The sequence below is a fragment of the Nicotiana tabacum genome, chromosome 1 (genome assembly GCF_000715075.1).
Source record: "Nicotiana tabacum cultivar K326 chromosome 1, ASM71507v2, whole genome shotgun sequence".
NCBI classification, from domain to species: domain Eukaryota; kingdom Viridiplantae; phylum Streptophyta; class Magnoliopsida; order Solanales; family Solanaceae; genus Nicotiana; species Nicotiana tabacum.
The window spans coordinates 62,160,261-62,180,418 of record NC_134080.1 but is presented as its reverse complement, the minus strand read 5'-3'; the positions used below and the strand labels follow the sequence as shown (position 1 = coordinate 62,180,418).

The following is a 20,158-nucleotide window of genomic DNA, read 5'->3' as shown; positions in this document are numbered from 1 at the left end:
GGTCCCGAGATGTCTTAGGCTTAAAACCAGATGTTGCAGGTTCAAAGAAGTTGCAGGTCTCTGAACCCGCCAGTGCGGTCCGCAAGAAAATGTGTGCGGCCGCGGAAGGGGCCAGTGCGGTCCACGATCGACTTTGTGCGGTGCGCGGTGGAGGGCTGTGCGGCCACAGTCGACTTTGTGCGGTCCGCACAGGGGCACTAGACTGCAGTATCCTCATGAAGGACTGTGTGGCCGCAGTCCATTTTGTGCGGTCCGCACAAAGGGTCTGAGAGTGGTATAAAATGATAGGATTTTCAGTTACTTTTCATTTTTCAAAACCCCAAAAACATAAGAGGCGATTTTTCATTCAACCTTTCTTCTCCAAAACTTCGGTAAGGGATTTCTAACTCATTTTCTTCACTCCTTAACATCTTTTAACATGATTTCAAATCAAAATCAATGATTTTTATGGGGGAAATTGGGTGTTTTGGGTAGAACCTAGGTTTTTTCAAAAATTGGGGATTTGGACCTCGATTTGAGGTCCGATTTCAAAACAAATTATATATTTGGGTTCGTGGGAGAATGGATAATTGGGTTTTGGTTCGAACTTCGGATTTTGACCATGTGGGCCCGAGGGAGATTTTTGATTTTTTGGGTAAAACATTAGAAAATTTATTTTCATGCATTGGGGTTGATTCATTTAGCGTTTATTGACGTAATCAAGTAACTTGTGGCTAGATACGAGCGAATTGGTGGTGGAATCAAGGGTAAAGCTATAGTTGAATCGTGAATTGTGTTCGTGGCATCGAGGTAAGTGTTCGGTCTAACCTTAGCTTGAGGGATTAGGAGTTGAGTCTTATTTGCTATTTGTTTCTTGTTGAGTACGAGGTATATGCATGGTGACGAGTATCTATACGTTGGTGTCGAGCATGACCGTGAGTCTTAAATTGATATTTGTGGTATTCTTAAATGATATTATGGATGCTTTAGTGGGTAAGTTCTTGGCATTGAGCAAAGACTTGGTTTATTTTCGTGGAATCTACTTATGATTGAGTAATGGTGATAACTGAGATGAGTAGTAGTTGAGTTAAGATTGGTTATAGCTGATTCTCTCTTGCCGGGACGTATATACTTGTACTGTTGAATTCCCTTACCGGGATAGTGTAGTTTATTGTGAATCCCTTGCCGGGATTGTCATTATGATTATTGTTGACTATATATTTGGATCGGGTTGCAAACCGCAACAGTTATATATTTGGATCGGGTTGCACGCCGCAATAGTTATGTATTTGGATCGAGTTGCACGCCGCAATAGTTATATATATTTGGATCGGGTTGTACTATGTAACAGTTATATATATTTGGATCGGGTTGCACCCCGCAACAGTTATATATTTGGATCGGGTTGCACGCCGCAACAGTTATATTTTTGGATCGGGTTGCACGCCGCAACAGTTATATATTTTGATTGGGTTGCACGCCGCAATAATTATATATATTTGGATCGGATTGCACGCCAAAACATATTAAATGATAAGGGATCGGGTTGCGCGCCGCAACAATATTACTTGTTTATTGTTGTAGATATTGAACTATCCTTTCAGAAAATGGATAATCAAACAAAAGGAGCCATGAAAATTAACCATGTTGTCAAATCTACATTTTCAATTCCCAAGAAACAAGTTTACATTTTCATTGTTTCCATACTTGTCTTTCTACATTTCCAGCCCGGTTTACAGAGTAACGTATACGAAAACAGGAAGAGCTTTCTGTTAGAGCTGAATCAGTTATGGAGAAATCAATTAGGATTCGAATCACTGAATTCTGATTCCTCATACTGCAATTGGTTTGGTGTAGAATGCAGAAATGGTTTTGTCACAACTCACAAGCACTGATTTGTTGGAACTTAGTGAGAGGTGACGCAATTGATGCAACTAGAACAAATGATTTGTTATTGAACCACGTAGAGAATTATGTGACAGGTCCAATTTCACAAGACTTTTCAAGTTCTCAATATCTTTTGGTATCGAACCGTTCAGGTAGTTATCAGAGAGATTAAGATTTTTAAGTTGGGAGGCTGATGATATTTGTTTTGGCATCTCACATCACTTGCTTTTAAATTAAATTTTGTGTTTCCGAGACCTTGAAAAACATCATTTATCATCACCTCGATTTGCGTGTGCAGTCCGAGTGCGTAGTCGGAAAGCTTAAATATGAAAATTTGTGAAAAATGATAAATTCTAATTATAAAATGAGCTAATTTGACTTTGGTCAACCTTTTGGGTAAACGGATCCAGACCCATGATTCGACGGTCCCGGAGGGTCCGTGGGAAAATATGGGACTTGGGCGTATGCCTGGAATCGAATTCCGAGGTCCCAAGCCCGAGAAATGAAATTTTAAAGGAAATTGTTTTCTAAAATTGTTTAAGGAAATTTGAAATGAAATTTGATTAAAACATGATGATATCGGGCCCGTATTTTGGTTCCGGCGCCCTGTACAGGTCTTATATATGATTTAAGACGATGCTGTGGAACTTGGTGAAAAACGGATGTCATTTGACATGATTCGGACCTAAATTGCAAAAGTTGATGTTTGATGAAGTTTGAGAAAAATTCTTTGATTTTGAGGTTTAATTCGTTGTTATTGAGGTTATTTTGGCGATTTGATCGCACGAGTAGATATATGATGTTTTTGAGTTAGTATGCACACTTGGTTTGGAATTTCGAAGGTTCGGGTGAGTTTCGGGTAGGTCCCGGGATGTCTTAGGCTTAAAACTAGATGTTGCAGGTTCAGAGAAGTTGCAGGTCTCTGAACCCGCCAGTGCGGTCCGCAAGAAAACATGTGCGACCGCGGAAGGGGCCAGTGCGGTCCGCGGTTGACTTTGTGCAGTGCGCGGTGGAGGGCTGTGCGGTCGCAGTCAACTTTGTGCGGTCCGCACAGGGCACTGGACTGCAGTATCCTCAGGAAGGACTGTGCGGCCGCAGTTCATTTTGTGCGCTCCGCACAGGGGGTCTGAGAGGGGTATAAAATGACGGGATTTTCTGTTACTTTTCATTTTTCAAAACCCCAAAAACATAAGAGACGATTTTTCAAACAACCTTTCTTCTCCAAAACGTTAATAAGGGATTTCTAACTCATTTTCTTCACTACTTAACATCTTTTAACATGATTTCAACTCAAAATCAATGATTTTCATGGAGGAAATTGAGTGTTTTGGGTAGAACCTAGGTTTTTTCAAAAATTGGGGATTTGGACCTCGATTTAAGGTCCGATTTCAAAACAAATTATATATTTGGGTTCATGGGGGAATGGGTAATTGGGTTTTGGTTCGAACCTCGAGTTTTTACCATGTGGGCCCGGGGGCGATTTTTGACTTTTTGGGTAAAACTTTAGAAAATTCATTTTCATGCATTGGGGTTGATTCATTTAGCGTTTATTGACGTAATCAAGTAACTTGTGGCTAGATACGAGCGAACTGGTGGTGGAATCAAGGGTAAAGCTATAGTTGAATCGTGAATTGTGTTCGTGGCATCGAGGTAAGTGTTCGGTCTAACCTTAGCTTAAGGGATTAGGAGTTGAGTCTTATTTGCTATTTGCTTCTTGTTGAGTACGACGAATAAGCATGGTGACGAGTATCTATACGTTGGTGTCGAGCATGACCGTGAGGCTTAAATTGATATTTGTGGTATTCTTAAATGATACTATGGATGCTTTAGTGGGTGAGTTCTTGGCATTGAGCAAAGACTTAGTTTATTTTCGTGGAATCTACTTATGATTGAGTAATGGTGATAACTGAGATGAGTAGGAGTTGAGTTAAGATTGGTTATAGCTAATTCTCCCTTGCCGGGACGTATATACTTGTATTGTTGAATTCCTTTGTCGGGATAGTATAGTTTATTATGGATCCCTTGCCGGGACTGTCATTATGATTATTGTTGATTATATATTTGGATAGGGTTGCACGCCGTAACAATTATATATTTGGATCGGGTTGCACGCCGCAACAGTTATATATTTGGATCGGGTTGCACGCCGCAACAGTTATATATTTGGATCGGGTTGCACGCTGCAACAGTTATATATTTGGATCGGGTTGCACGCCGCAACAATTATATATATTTGGATTGGGTTGCACGCCAAAACATGTTAAATGATAAGGGATCGGGTTGCGCGCCGCAATAATATTACTTGTATATTGTTGTAGATATTGAACCGTCCTTTCATATTTTTATTAAGTTTCTGTTGGATTTGATATATTTCTCCGGAGCATGTACCCCCTCCCATTAAACTGTTTATTCCTGTTTATTTTCCGCCGTACATTATACAATTGCACAGGTTTATCTGGAGTCTGGTCCTGGCCTCGTCACTACCTCGCCGGGGTTAGGCCAGATACTTACCAGCACATGGGGTCGGTTGTGCTGATGCTACACTCTGCACTCTGTGCAGATACCGGAGCAACACTGGGACAGCAGCAGTAAGGGAGCCAGCCTTCAGTCCACCGAGATCCCGAGATAGACCTGCAGGCGTCCGCAGGCCCGACGTCTCTTCTATCTATTTAGATGTTCTGTTTTCTTTTGTATCCGAGACAGACTATATCCCCTTTTTCAGACACTTGTATGTAGCATTCCTAGACAGTCCATTAATGTTGTGACACCGGTTTCTGGGTAGAGATATATGTTGGCTTTTATTTCGTATCGATTTTGGTATTACATTTATTTAAGTCTTCCGCTTAAATTTCATCTTTCGCCATTATTTAAATGCTGATCACTCGTTAATTTAATTGGTTAAAAAGGCAAAAATGAAAGCGATTGAATTTTTCCGCATTTCGCGGCTTGCCTAGCTTCTACGAGTAGGCGCCATCACGACTCCCGAGGGTGGGAAATCCGGGTCGTGACACCAGACAACATGTTACCGTTAAGATACAAATTGACTAATTTAGTCATCCCAAACAACTCACCTGGAAACTGATCTCTCAAATAATTATTGGATAAGTCCAGATGTTGTAGCTTTGAGCAGTCCTTCAGGCTAGCTGGTATGGTCCCTGAAATGTTATTGTTGGAGAGATCAATTAAGGTAAGGTTCTTGAGCTGACAAAATGTAGATGGAATTATTCCAGTAATGTTCTTTTCTCCAAGATTTAGCTCTGTCACCTTGCCATTGACGCATGAAACTCCTGACCAATTGCATGCTGAAGAATTCAAATCCCAGGAGTGGAGGAACTCCGAATCGCGCCAATGTTGTTTCAAGCTTTGCAATATGGACTGTTCTGTGCTTGAAAATTGTAAGTTTTCCTGGAGAGACAAGCTAATTAGGAAGAAGAAAGTGAGTAGTAGGATTTGCAAATTATGAAAATAATTGCTAGAGTAAGATTAGATTTTAAAAAGATTAGATGATTTATAAAACGGAAAAGGGCATAAAGTACCTCTATCGTATGGTAAATAGTTTATAAAAGCCCCCGTCCATCTATCCGTCTGAAAATATGTAAAACTTTAATTTTATTATCAAATATACCCCGCGACTAACGGAATTTCATGTGGGCATCTCATTAAATGTTGTGGCGTTTTTTCATTTGTCCATATGTTAGTGGGGATGACATTGTATTTGGGTAATTTTCGACTCATTTAACCAATCCGACCCGCTCCTTTTACCTTATACCGCTCTTTTAAATCTATACCTACATATTTTACTTGTCTTCTTCCCCAATTTAAAACCTAGGTCGTCAAGTTGCTTAACCGATTCTTCTTCCCCAAAATTTCTCTTTTTAACTAATTAAATCTTGTTTTTTTCCTCGAAAAAAGCAGTTCCAAAAAGCGATTCAAGAGTGAATGTATTCCCTGAAGCATGAGTATTGTTATCTTCCTTCCTAGATCTGTCTTGCACGGTAGTCTCACCACGTGCCTTCAATGATTCAATGCCAGCCTTGGACCTCTGTGTCACATTTCCAAGATTTGGCCCCTTCTATAATAATGAAAGGAGGTGCTGATATCAGAGGCGGATCAGGATTTTAAGTTTATGGGTTCCTGTCGCAATTTTAAATTAATAAACAATAATAACTGGGTTCACAAATAGACATTTATAGATATTTAATAATTTTTTTAACAAAAATACAGGATCTACGCAAAAGTTACTAGGTTCTCGAGAACCCGTATATTACACCCTAGATCTGCCCCTGTCTGATATGCCTGGCTATCCACATTTACAGGTTTTTCAGTCTTTGTGCGCTTAGTACTCCAGCCTTGTGGCTGTGAATTAGACTTCTTCTCGCTGAACTCTGACAACATTGTATGCTCAAGGTCTTCACAAGTAAGGATCATCGGTGTTGCCACCCTTTTACTGGACTTGTACACAAGCTTAGGCCCCTCAAGCGCTGAAGAAGGTAAATTCGAGACAGACTTACTTGTAGGCTCAAGACTTTGATAGGAGATTTCTGATGGTAATTGTTCCGAATTATCACCCTCAAAGGGCTGCGTTCTGTTTTTATCACCACCAACAATTAATGCAAGCAAATCGTTGGGTATAAGGTAAAATAAGTGACCCACATAAAAAAAGGGTCGGATCGGTTAAATGGGTCGAAAATTACCCAAATATAATTTCATCCCCACTGAGACACGTGGACGAATGAAAAAACGCCACATTATTTAATGAGATGCCCACATGGAGTTCCGTTAGTCACGGGTATATTTGATAATAAAAAGATGGACGGGATTTTTATAAACCATTTACCATAAGATAGGGGTAATTTAGCCCTTTTCCGTTTATAAAATGTCAATTTTGTTGTAATAAATTCAGTTTATGAAAACAGTTGGTAGCTGGGCTTGCTCAAAAGGAGACAAACTAGCCAATGATTCTGGCCTGATAGTCTTTTCACATTGATTTATTTCCAGTGCTTTTATTAGGAAAGCACACTGCAGTTTCCACCCTAAAAAAACAAACGCAAATTCGGATTTACTTGACAAGGGAATACTTTGACTTGAATCACCTTTTCTGTTGTTGTTAATACAGTACTAGTTCTTTATTAAATTAATTCATAATGTTCACTTGACTGACTTCATTGTAATAAAAAGAAACAAAAAGTAAGTATCAATATGCACAACGCAAGTGAACCCCTTGCCTAAACTTGACTCTATCCTGTGGTAGTATTATAGTAATATACTCCAGAAAATGGAGAATCAAACAAAAGGAGCCATGAAAATTAACCATGTTGTCAAATCTGCATTTTCTATTCCCAGGAAACAAGTTTACAGTTTCATTGTTTCCATACTTGTCTTTCTACATTTCCAGGCCGGTTCACAGAGTAACGTATATGAAAATGAGAAGAGCATTCTGTTAGAGTTGAATCAATTATGGGGAGATCAACTAGGATTCGAGTCATTGAATTCCGATTCCTCATACTGCAATTGGTTTGGTGTAGAATGCAGAAATGGTTCTGTCACAAGCATCCATCTCGGAGAGAAACAACTTACTGGAATAATTCCACCAAATATATGTGGACTCAAAAGCCTAGAAGAGATAGACCTGAACTCCAACAACATCAGAGGAGAATTTCCTACATATTTGTACAATTGCTCAAAGCTGAAGTTTCTTTATCTTTCTTGGAATCAATTCCATGGACCACTGCCTAGTGACCTTAATCGCTTGTCGAGGCTAATCCATTTAGATATTGCTGGAAACAGCTTCACTGAGATCCCAGGATCCATAGGTCAGCTTTCTGAACTGCAATATCTGTCTCTTAAATTTAATAATTTCAACTTGTCAATACCCCAAGAAATTGGAAATTTGTCAAAGCTTGAGACCTTGGATATATCCTATATTGAGAGCTTTAAGCAAGCCATAATTCCAGTGGAATTCGGAAAATTGAAGAAATTGAAATACTTAACTATTAGTCAGTCAAATTTGATGGGGAGCATTCCAGAAACATTTTCTGCTCTTTCAGGTCTAGAGACCTTGGATCTGTCTGGCAATTACTTAAATGGAACGATTCCAAGCTATTTTTTCCACTGGAAGAATTTAACCTCTCTTCTCTTGCTGGATAACCAGTTTTCTGGTAGGTTACCGACTTTGGCAGCAAATTTGGAAATGATGAGGAAAACTCAAGAAATATCTTTTAGTCTTTCAAATCTCCAAGTCTTGGATCTCTCAGGAAACCACCTAAATGGTTCGATTCCAGGCTACTTGTTTCATTTCAAGAAGCTATATACTTTGTATCTGCAACATAACCAATTTTCTGGGATTTTACCAAATATAGCTGGAAATTTGAGATTAAGGACATTGGATCTCTCAGGAAATCACCTAAACGGCTCAATTCCAAGCTACTTGTTTCTTTTCAAGAAGCTGGATACTCTGTATCTGCAGGGTAACCAATTTTCTGGGAGTTTACCCACTATAGCTGGAAATTTAAGAGTAAGCACATTGGATCTTTCGTCAAATCAGCTCTCTGGATATATTCCACGAGAATATGACAAGAATTATGGTTACTTATTTAGCAATAATCTCAATCTCTGTAGCAGTTACACCACTCTTTACATCCAAGTTCCACGTTGCAGTCGCAAAACCAGAGTTGCTATAGCCATTGCGGCTCCTATTGGATTTTTACTCATTGTAACATTGTTATGCTGCATAGTTAAAAAGAGCTGGAATTTCTCTGTAGTCCAATTCATATGGAGTAAGAAGAGGCATGAGAACCAAGATCCAGAGTGGATGTTCATTTCTTTTCAACGATTAGAATTCACAGAATCTGAAATTTTAGTGAATATGACAGAAGAAAGCTTGATTGGAAGTGGAGGTTCAGGGAAGGTCTATCGAGTTGGTGTTAATCCTAATGGGAAGTTTGTCGCAGTTAAGAGAATATGGAACAAGGGAAATTTAGACAACAGACTTGAGAAACAGTTCCTTGCAGAAGTTGAAGTATTGGGTAGCATCCGACATTCCAATATTGTGAAGTTGTTATGCTGCATTTCTAGTGGAAACTCAAAGATTTTAGTGTATGAGTACATGGAAAATCAAAGCTTGGACAACTGGCTGCATCACAAGAGAAAAAGAGCTATTACTGCTTCAGCACATTGTGTCTTGGAATGGAATACTAGGCTGCAAATTGCAGTTGGAGCTGCCCGAGGTCTATGCTACATGCATCACGAGTGCTCCCCACCAATCATTCATCGCGACATTAAGTGTAGCAATATCCTTTTAGACCATGAATTGAATGCCAAAATTGCAGATTTTGGACTGGCTAAGGTTTTGGCTAAGTGGGGAGAGACGGAGACTGCTTCTGCTATCGCTGGCACGTTTGGTTACCTTGCACCAGGTATATCTCATTATTAGAATACAAGTTATGTTTCTTATTCTTTTTATCCTAATACCTTGTTATTCTTGGAATTTAAGAGTATGCATATACGTCAAAAGTGAATGTCAAGAGCGATGTCTACAGCTTTGGTGTGGTATTATTGGAGCTGGTTACTGGGAGAGAACCAATAAACAGAGACGAGCATATGAACCTTGCACAATGGGCATGGAACCATCGTGAAGAAGGCAATCCAATCATTGATGCTTTTGATGAAGAAATCAAGGAAGCATGTGTCTTGAAAGAAATGAGCTCCATGTTCAAATTGGGGCTTATTTGCACCAGTAGTATGCCTTCTGTTAGGCCTTCTATGAAGGAAGTTTTGCAAATTCTATTACTAAGTGTTGCTACGTCTTCCTAGAGAAAGGTTGTATTTCTGCAAGAGGTTGTTTCCACGGCTTGAACCCGTGACCTCCTGGTCACATGTCAGCAACTTTACCAGTTACGCCAAAGCTCCCGTTGGCTACTATAAAAGGAAGAAAACTATGTAAAGAAAGCTGAAAGGAAGAATAACCACTTTATCAAAGTGTTACGTGTAGATATCCTTTCAGTGACACATCACAACAGTATAAAAAGTTTTTTGAAACTAGTTCTATTCTTTCGAAGTTAAAGTTTCTAAACTTAAATTTATCCCTATAGAAGTAAGAAGTAGAATTTGGCAATACTTGAACATGCCAATGCAATCGAGTGTCTAAAACGGCTGTAAATTTAACCATATTATTATGCAAAATGACTCGCCTTGATTTTGCTGTTTCAAATAATGCTTGTACACGTACCATTTATGTTGTAACTTTGAGCAATTATCCGGTCTAACAGGTTATTTTCTTGGAATGATCAGTTGAAGTAAAGTTTTGAGTTGAATGATGAAGAAGCATTGGGCTGATGCTAGAGTATACATTCTGGAGACATCGTTACCAACATGGCTTTGTCATTCTATTTCATTTACAAATAAGAACTGTGCTTGTTGACATAAGACTACACATTATCCTCCCTCAAAATTTGGGGTCTCTGCAGCTTTGAAGCATGTAGCAAACCTCCTTCATTGACGGCCTACCAGATGGTAATGCACCAGTACACATCAGTCCTAGTTTAAAAACACTCGTCATTTGTTCCAAATTAATTGCTTCCATGATTTCTCCATCAACCGCCTCAAGAATGGAATTGCCCTCCCTGAAATGCTGTTGAGACCATTGTGCTAGATTCATTTGTTCGTCCCTGAGAATGGGTTCTCTCCCCGTTGTCAATTCTAATAGCACCACTCCAAAGCTATAGATATCAGTCTTCACATTCACTTTGAATGTAGAGGCATACTCTGTCAAATACAATTTCAAAATTAGAGTTGGATAAATTCTTTTTGAAATACTCAAGAGGTGAAAATACATAACTTGAACTGTAATGTACCAGGGGCAATGTAACCAAAAGTTCCAGCAATAGCAGAAGCTGTCTCAGGATCATCATCGTGCTTTGCTAGCATTTTCGCTAGCCCAAAATCTGCTATTTTTGGATTGAATTCCGAGTCTAGAAGGATATTACTGGACTTAATGTCTCTATGAATGATAGGCCGAGTGCAATCATGGTGCATATAGCAGAGTCCTTGAGCTGCACCAATGGCTATTTTTAATCTCTTTTGCCAATCCAAGGGTGGGGTACTACTTTGACCTGGTGAGGCTGCTCTTCTCTTTCTGTGAAGCCATTTGTCCAGGCTTTGTTTCTCAAAGTATTCATATACTAGAAGGTTTTTGTCTGCGCTAAAGATGCAGCAAAAGAGCTTGACAATGTTTTTATGTCGAATGCTACCAAGTATTCGAACTTCTGCTAAAAAATCCTTTGGGAGTTTTCCACCTGAACTTTTGTCATGCCGTATACTTTTAACAGCATAAGTATCGCCTGTTTGGTCGATCACATCTCGATAGACCTTCCCTGATCCTCCATGTCCTATCACATTTTCGTCTTTCAAGCCAGACATAATGTCCTCCGTAGTTACCCTCAACTTGTGAAATGAAATTAACTTCAAGTCCTCTTCAATGTTCTGCTTCTTTTTCCACCAAGGCTTTCTGATCAAGGAAAAGATCCATACTAATTGCATCGATATGCAGTCTTTTTTCCACCAATGCTTCCTGACCATGTAAAATATCCATACTGACTGTATAGCTATTCCAACAACTACAGCAGGAATTATGATAATCAAGTGTTTTTCTCTCAGAAACTTTCGAACCTTATCACCAGAAGAGCAGCTTGGTAAATCAGGGAAGGAGTTCTTGGATGTAGAACAAAGGTTGGACTTGTCAAAGCAATTGTCTTCATATGTTAGCTTCACAAATTCAGCAGAAATTCTCCCCGAGAATTTGTTGGAACAAAGCCTTAAAGTGTTACTAGGCAAAAGATGTTCTATACTTTCAGAAATGTCTCCTGATAATTGATTATAAGACAAATCCAAAGCATGCAATCCAGAAAAATCCCAAAATCTCTTTGGTATAGAACCTTTCAATTGGTTATGAGAAAGATCCATACTATACAAACTAAACAAGTCCATTGCATTAGGTATCACGCCAGATAAGTAGTTATGACTCAGTAACAAGTGACGCAAATGATGCAACTGGAACAACTGATTAGTAATTGAACCACTTAGAGAATTATGTGACAGGTCCAATTTCACAAGTTTTTTCAAGCTCCCAAATTCTTCTGGGATCGAGCCGTTCAAGTAGTTCCTAGAAAGATCAAGATTTTCCAGTTGGGATGCTGATATTTCTTTTGGCATCTCACCCGAAAACATGTTACCTTTAAGATACAAATTGGCTAATCTATCCATCCTAAACAACTCACCTGGAATCTGGCCTCTCAAATAATTGTTGGATAAGTCCAGGTGTTGTAGCTTTGAGCAGTCCATCAGGCTTACTGGTATAGTTCCAAAAATGTTGTTGTTGGAGAGATCAATCAAGGTAAGGTTCTTGAGCTGACATATTGTTGATGGAATTGTTCCAGTAATGTTATTTCCTCCTAGAACTAGCTGTGTGACTCTGCCAAAGCCATTCATACATGACACTCCTGACCAACTACATGGCGAATATTTCAAATCCCATGACTGGAAGATCTCTGGATTGCTCCAGTGCTGTTTCAAACTTAGTAAGACGGACTTTTCCGTGCTTGTAAATAAATTTTCTTGGAAAGACAGTCTAATTAAGAAGAAAAACATGAGGAAGAAGATTCGCATTGTAAGGAAAAAATAGCAAGACCTTTCTTTGAGAGTCACCTTGAATTTGATAATGAACTTATATATTAAGAGTAACAAATAATTAAGCTAACAGTAAGATGCTTCCTCAACTTTAGGACAAGCATGCCACAAGCTAGGCTTTTTTTAAACAATCTCAAATTTGTCACGTGCTAATTTGGAGGAAGTCTAAGCTGCCTTCACACTTCCTCTCTGGCCACTTCATCTTCTTTTGGGTGGAAGCTGCACAGAAGCAAGTATAGTAGTAGTATAAAAGACTGCCAAGCCAGAATCTTTGACAAGTTGTCCCCTTTTGAGGTCTGGCTAGCCTGGCACACGTTTTGTAAAGCATTACTAGTTTACTAAATAAATGCCCCACTGCATTTTGATATATTGCTAGGCTGGCACCGGCCCACTATGTAAATTGGTGTATTTTTAATTGGGAAAGAGTCAATATTCTCCCTCAGTTATTGGAAAAGGGACAACTATATTCTCCGTTTGAATTTTGGTCCCAAATAAGCCATTACTGTTATCTCAATAGCTTAGACCTACCCCTCAAAACTAACATACTCCACATATGATTTAAAACATACTATTTCATTTCTAAGATGGAAGAATAGAACTCGCTTTAAGGGAGCCCAACATGATAGGAATCTTCTGCCTATGGGAGTCAACAGCGCACCTTCTTAAAGCACCTATCCAGCTTTCTTCCTTTGCCTTATTTAGCTCTTATGAGAAGAAATGGAATCCTGCGAAACAGTCGATAAAAGTAAAAGCCAAATGTAAGAGTTCAGTATCGATACAACACCTATCTTATGACTTCCAGGTCTCTTCTAGTACTTTCTGCCTCTAAGCTGAACTCACAAAACTCCCTTCACCTTTGAGAGAGCCTATCCAACTTATTGTTCATATTTTGTGCGTCTCCTTCCATTCACATACCACTCACTCTCAATTATCCATTCTGATACACAAATTACACAGTAAACTCAAGAACCAATCCAGCTCAATACCACGTCAGCTTAGTGGTTAAAAGTTAGTTAGAAGGAGTTAAAAGTTAGTTAGAGGTCAGCAGAGTTAGTTAGGAAGAACAATAGAGAAGGATTCTTTCAATTATAATAAATAGTAGTCGTTTTCAATTCTTATATAGCATTGTAATTCATAGTTACAAACCATATATGAAACTATTACAATTTCCTCTAAAATCTCTTCCTATCTCTCTCTCTCTCTCTCTCTCTCTCTCTCTTTCTTTTCCCCTCTTTATATTTTCTTCTTCGCAACTCCATAGCTGAATTCTTGAGTCCTCGAACTCCTGAACAGCTACTCGATCCTCGAATTCCTCGCTGAATTCCTGCAATTGAGTAACAGTGGTATCAGAGCTGATCATCCTCGGCAATCATGGTGAAAGGTGCTCGATTGAATGACGCAACCACAGAAGAAACAGGGGATTTACGTGAATTGATGCAGAAGTTAATCACAAAAGTTGGGACTTTATCTGGAGAAGTCTTGAATCTGAAACGTTTGGACAAAACTGTTCTCGAACTAAAGGAACAGTTAAATCATTCTGGAGAAAATCGAAGGGAACAAACACCTATGCAAAATGAAGGCGAACCATCTGATGAAAGGTCACCAAGAGAAAAGAGTCCTGGCTGTTATAACCATCACAATTCTAATTTCTCGAGGTGGTCAATGATGGAATTCTTGAGGTTTAATGGAGAAGATCTGAAATCATGGCTATTCAAAATTGAGCAGTTCTTCTCCATGGAGAAGGTTCCTGCTGAAGAAAGGGTGGAGGTTGCTGCAATGCAGTTAGAAGGTGAAGCTATACAGTGGCATTTAACATTTATGAGGTATAGACAATATCTTCAACCAGCTACATGGACTGAGTATGTAATGGCATTGGTGGAAAGATTTGGAGTAAACTTTGATGATCCTATGGAAGAAATTAAGAAGTACCAAGCTGCTTTTGAAAGGAATCTCACAAGAGTGAATCTGTCACAAGAAAATGCCATCAGTTGTTTTCTTGGTGGACTGAAACATGAATTGAACATTGCAGTAAAACTCACTAATCCCACAACCCTATCTCAGGTGTACAAAACTGCTAGGATGCAAGAGGCCTATTTAGCTGCTATTAGGCTACCTTCTTCAACTAGCAATGTACCAGCAAGTGCTCTTAGAAGGGTCATGGATCAAAGAAGCAATAGCATACCATTGTTGCCAACTCCTAACCAAGGTAATGCTGGGACTTCTAAAGGATTTAACAGGAGAACTTTGAGTATAGAAGAGATGAATGAAAAAAGGGCTAAGTGCCTATGCTACTTCTGCAATGAAAAATATGTAGTAGGGCATAAGTGTAAGAATTTGAAGCAAATATACTTGCTTGAATTGGAAGAACCAGAAGAGGGGTTGTTTTCAGAAGAAGTAGTGAATGAACTAGAAGAGCAGGAGATGGAACTGACACAACCAATGGAGTAGGTGGGAATTTCCATTCATGCTCTGAATGGATCATTGGGGTACAGGACACTAAGAGTGTTTGAGTATCATTCTCAAAAGCCTTTGCTCATCTTAATGGACACAGGAAGCTCTCACAATTTTATGGATCCTGAGTTAGTGGAGATATTGAAATGCCCTGTGAGAGAAACTACACCACAGTTGGTAGCAGTAGCTAATGGGAACATGTTGAAGGTGGATAAAGTTTGCAAAATCTCTTGACTTCTACATGGAGCTGAATTTTCTGTTGAATTCTTACTACTGCCATTAGGATCTTGTGGGGTGGTATTAGGAGTACAATGGTTATTAACATTGGGGGATATCAAAATGAACTTTAGAATACTTACCATGGAGTTCTATTACCAAGGAAGGAAGCATGTACTTAGAGGATCAGGGAAGCAAATTTTGACTCCTGGAGCTGGAAAGTTATCCAGAATTCCAGGTAAACAATCTGAATTATGCATGATACAAGTAATTCCTACTATGTGTAATAAAGTACAATGTTGTTCTGTGGAAAATAAGGAGACATTTGAACAAGATCCTAGACTACTGAAATTGTTAAATGAGTTTAAGGAGTTGTTCAAAGAACCTACTCAATTGCCACCATCTAGAGGAGTGTTTGATCATAGGATTGTCCTTCAAACTGGAACTGAACCTATAAATAAAAGACCATATAGGTATCCCTCAGTCAAGAAGGATGTTATTGAGACCTTAGTAAAATAGATGCTAGATCAGGGTATTATCCAACCAAGTAACAGTCCCTTTGCTGCACCTGTAGTTTTGGTTTAAAAGAAAGATGGTACATAGAGGTTGTGTGTCGATTATAGGGATTTGAACAAGCAAACAGTAAAAAAACAAATTCCCTATTCCTATTGTAGAAGATTTACTGGATGAACTAAGAGGATCTAAAATCTTCTAAAAAATAGACCTGAGATTTGGTTATCATCAACTAAGGATGGCAGTTGAAGATATACCAAAGACTACTTTTAGAACCCATGCTGGTCATTATGAATATTTAGTAATGCCCTTTGGGTTGTCAAATGCTCCTGCAACTTTTCAAGGATTAATGAACTCAGTTTTTCAAAAGTTCCTTAGGAAGTATGTCTTGGTCTTTTTTGATGACATACTAATATATAGCAGCAACATAGATGATCATCTGTTGCACTTGAAATCTGTTTTTGAGGAAATGAAGAAGCATCAATTATTTGCTAAGCAGAGCAAATATTTCTTTGGGGTTCAAAAAATAGAATACTTGGGGCATTTTATTACTGTTGAAGGGATTTCAACAGACCCCCCAAAGATAGAAGCTGTGAAGGAATGACATGTACTTAATAATGTTAAACAACTTAGAGGATTCCTTGGGTTAGCTGGTTACTATAGGAGGTTTATCAGAGGGTTTGGTTCCATTAGCAAACCATTAACTGACCTCCTCAAGAAAGATAATTTCAAATGGTCACCTGCTGCTTCAGAAGCCTTTGAACAACTGAAGACTACATTGATTCAAGCTCCAGTGTTGGCATTACCTAATGCTAACAAGACCTTTATTGTTGAAATTGATGCAAGTGGACATGGTATATGGGCTGTTCTAATGCAGCAAGGGCACCCTATTGCTTTTATCAGCAGAGCACTCTCTCCCAGGTATGCTGCTCTTTCAGTCTATGACAGAGAACTTCTAGCTATTGTTCATGTTGTCACAAAATGGTCCCAGTACCTACTTGGTCAGAAATTTATTATAAGAACTGATCAGAGGGTCCTTAAATTTCTAATAGAGCAGAAACTACACACAAATTCTCAGCTTATGTGGCTCACTAAGCTGATGCCTTTTGACTATGTTATTGAGTACAAGAAAGGGGTGGAGAACAAAGTAGCAGATGCCCTATCTAGGGTACCTCGAGCTGAGTTATTCTCTTTAGTAATTTCCCAACTAGCTCAAAGCTGTTGCGGGCTATCTTTGACAGTTGGAATGCAAATGTTGATTTGAAGACCCTCATTGAACAATTGCAGACCAATCCAGCAAGTCACAGTCAATTTACATGGACTCACAATCAGTTGAGAAGGAAGGGGGAAGCTAGTAGTTGGGAAGGACCCTCAGCTTAGAAGTAATATTATATAATTATGGCACTCTACCCCTCAAGGTGGTCATTCTAGCATAGAAGCAACACTCAAGAGAATTCTGTCATTGTTTTACTGGAAGGGAATCAGAGAAGATGTCAAGTTTTTTGTTCAAAAGTGTGATATTTGCCAGAGAAATAAAGCGGATTTGGCAGCATATCCTGGTCTGCTGCAACCACTCCCTATTCCTGAGGTAGTTTGGTCTCAAATTAGTATGGATTTCATAGATGGCCTCCCTAAATCTCAAGGGTATGAAATCATCTTAGTCATAGTGGATCGATTGAGTAAATATGGTCATTTTATTCCTTTAAAACACCCATATACTGCTCAATCTGTTTCAAAGGTATTCATGGAGATCATATACAAACTATATGGATTACCAGATTCCATAGTAAGTGACAGGGATGCAGTATTTCTAAGCACCTTTTGGCAGGAGCTATTTGCAATTCAAGGAGTTCAATTAAACACCTAAATAGCTTATCATCCTCAGTCAGATGGCCAAACTGAGGTCCTAAATAGGTGTTTAGAGACCTATCTAAGGTGTTTCTGTTCTGAAGAAGCCACGGATTGGTATACTTATTTACATATGGCTGAGTATTGGTATAATACTTCCTTCCACATTGCCATAAAAACTACACCTTATGAGTCATTGTATGGCAGACCACCACCACTTCATTTACCTTATTTGACAGGAGAATCAGCTTCCACAGAGGTTGATAACACCTTACTCAATAGGGAGATAAAGCTCCAATTATTGCAGCATCATCTATTGAGAGCTCAACTCATAATGAAACAGCAAGCGGACAATCATAGAAGTGACAGAAATTTTGAAGTGGGGGATTGGGTATATTTCAAGGCCTAGCCTTTCCACAAATTAGCTTCCAAATATTATGGAACCTTCCAGATTGCTAAGAAGGTAGGTCCTGTAGCTTACACCCTCTTGTTTCTACCATCAGTTAAGATACACCCCATTGTACATGTTTCTCTCCTAAAAAAATGCTATGAATCACCTACTCAAATTACCTACCCTCCTACCAATGACATTGCTAATCCTAATTGTGCTGAACCAGAAGCTATTCTATAGAGAAGGATGATTAAGAAAGGAAATAAGGCTATTGCCCAGGTTTTGGTTAAATGGACAGGTTTGCCAGCTGATAATGCTACATGGGAGTTCTTCAATGTCCTGAAGACTAGGTTTCCTCACTTTGATCCTCGTGGTCAAGGATCTTCTGTATGAGGGAGTATTGATACACAAATTACACAGTAAACTCAAGAACCAATCCAGCTCAATGCCACGTTAGCTTGGTGGTTAAAAGTTAATTAGAGGGAGTTAAAAGTTAGTTAGAGGTCAGCAGAGTTAGTTAGGAAGAACAATAGAGAAGGATTCTTTCAATTGTAATAAACAATAGTCGTTTTCAATTCTTATATAGCATTGTAATTCATAGTTACAAACCATATATGAAACTATTACAATTTCCTCTAAAATCTCTTCTATCTCTCTCTTTCTCTTTCTTTTCCTCTCTTTACATTTTCTTCTTCGCAACTCCATAGCTGAATTCTCGAGTCCTCGAACTACTGAACAACTACTTGATCCTCGAATTCCTCACTAAATTCCTGCAATTGAGTAACACATTCTCTCATAATACAATGGCAACACAAACAGTGGCGTACGCAAGATTTTTTGTAAAATGATGTTACAATTAATTGGTAGATGGTGACTCGTAGAAGTTAGGGAGATGAAAAGAGAGATGAAAAGCCGATTATAGTAGCAGCAAGCCAACATATTCAAAATAGCAAATCGTAAAGGAGTTTACCGAGTGTGGCAGGTCCACTGAACTAAGAACTGGATTTGATAAGCGGTGTCACTATACTTTTTTCATATCTTTTTTGTTTTTGTATATCATCTACCATCAACGAATTTAGTTACTAAATTTTTTGAGGAAGCGTGTCATTGACACCGCTTGAGCCGAGGTGCATCCGCCCCTGCATGTTGAAGTTGTCAAATATCCCACATCGGTGGTTGGCACTTTTGTTTGGGATTTTTTTCCCTATAAAAGGAGGCCTAATGTTTAGGATTTAAACACCTCTCTCATTTGCCTTCTTATCTTCTTAAGGCATTTGTATATTCTCTCTTTAGTATTATTTTCCTTGTATTTTTAGAGTGGAATAAAATATTAGTTGTGTCCGAGGAAGTAGGCAAAATTGGCCGAACCTCATAAATTCTGTTGTTCCTTTTATTGTTGCTTTATTGTCTTATTTATTATTTGGTGGCTGTCATAATTTTTGGTATAGTAGTTGTGACTCATTCACACTATATAAATTTGGCTTCCGCAACAAATGGTATCAGAGCCAAGGTACTGTCGAAGTATGCTCTGTGGTTGCAGCATAGTCTGATCTTCCACATCAGAAAAGATTTATCTTGGTAACTGAGTCAAGGTTCTGTCTGAGTATGCTCTGTGGTTGCAGCTTAGTCTGATATTCCACACCAAAAAGGAAATAATCTTGATTTGTGTCGTCAGCTATTAAATAATATTTGTGTCAAAGATGGGAGACAATAAACAAGAAGAATCTACATCAAGTGTCAACAATAATATTTTTTGTGTCGTCAGCTATTAAATAATATTTGACATCTTCGCTTATGACAAGAATTGTGTCAAATGCGAAATTTGCGGTAGAAATTTTTGATAGGTTAGGACATTTTGGGATGTGGCAAGGCGAGGTTCTAGATGTCCTTTTTTAACAAGGGCTAGATCTTGCCATTGAAGAAAAAAGACCAGATGTTATTGGAGAAGAAGATTGGAGAATTATCAACCATGTTGCTTGCGGTACCATTCGATCCTACCTTGCTAGAGAGCAAAAATATTCATACACAAAGAAAACTTCTGCAAGTAAATTATGGAAAGGACTGAAGGATAAAGTTTTGAAGAAAAACAGTCAAAATAAATTATACATGAAGAAGAGACTGTTTCGCTTCACCTACATTCCTAGTACCACGATGAATGAACATATCACCAGTTTCAATAAATTGGTCACA

At 38.7% G+C, this 20,158-nt stretch overlaps 2 protein-coding genes across 3 annotated transcripts; one reads left to right on the top strand and one right to left on the bottom strand.

The window, feature by feature from the left end:
• Positions 1 to 6,977: 6,977 nt before the first annotated feature.
• On the top strand, positions 6,978 to 10,075 carry LOC107786181 (uncharacterized). Its single transcript, XM_016607632.2, has 2 exons — positions 6,978 to 9,281; positions 9,359 to 10,075. The coding sequence occupies exons 1-2, from the start codon at positions 7,142 to 7,144 to the stop codon at positions 9,676 to 9,678; spliced, it is 2,460 nt and encodes an 819-aa protein (XP_016463118.1). The 5' UTR covers positions 6,978 to 7,141; the 3' UTR covers positions 9,679 to 10,075.
• Positions 10,076 to 10,117: 42 nt separating this feature from the next.
• Positions 10,118 to 12,858, bottom strand: LOC107786183 (receptor protein-tyrosine kinase CEPR1-like). Of its 2 annotated transcripts, none has more exons than XM_016607633.2 (2): positions 10,719 to 12,858; positions 10,118 to 10,629 (listed from the first exon to the last, which is right to left on the bottom strand). In XM_016607633.2, the coding sequence occupies exons 1-2, from the start codon at positions 12,526 to 12,528 to the stop codon at positions 10,310 to 10,312; spliced, it is 2,130 nt and encodes a 709-aa protein (XP_016463119.2). In that variant the 5' UTR covers positions 12,529 to 12,858; the 3' UTR covers positions 10,118 to 10,309. The 2 variants fall into 2 exon arrangements, with proteins under 2 accessions (XP_016463119.2, XP_016463120.2); XM_016607634.2 differs by having other exon boundaries at positions 10,455 to 10,629; positions 10,703 to 12,858.
• Between the last annotated feature and the right edge of the window lie 7,300 nt (positions 12,859 to 20,158).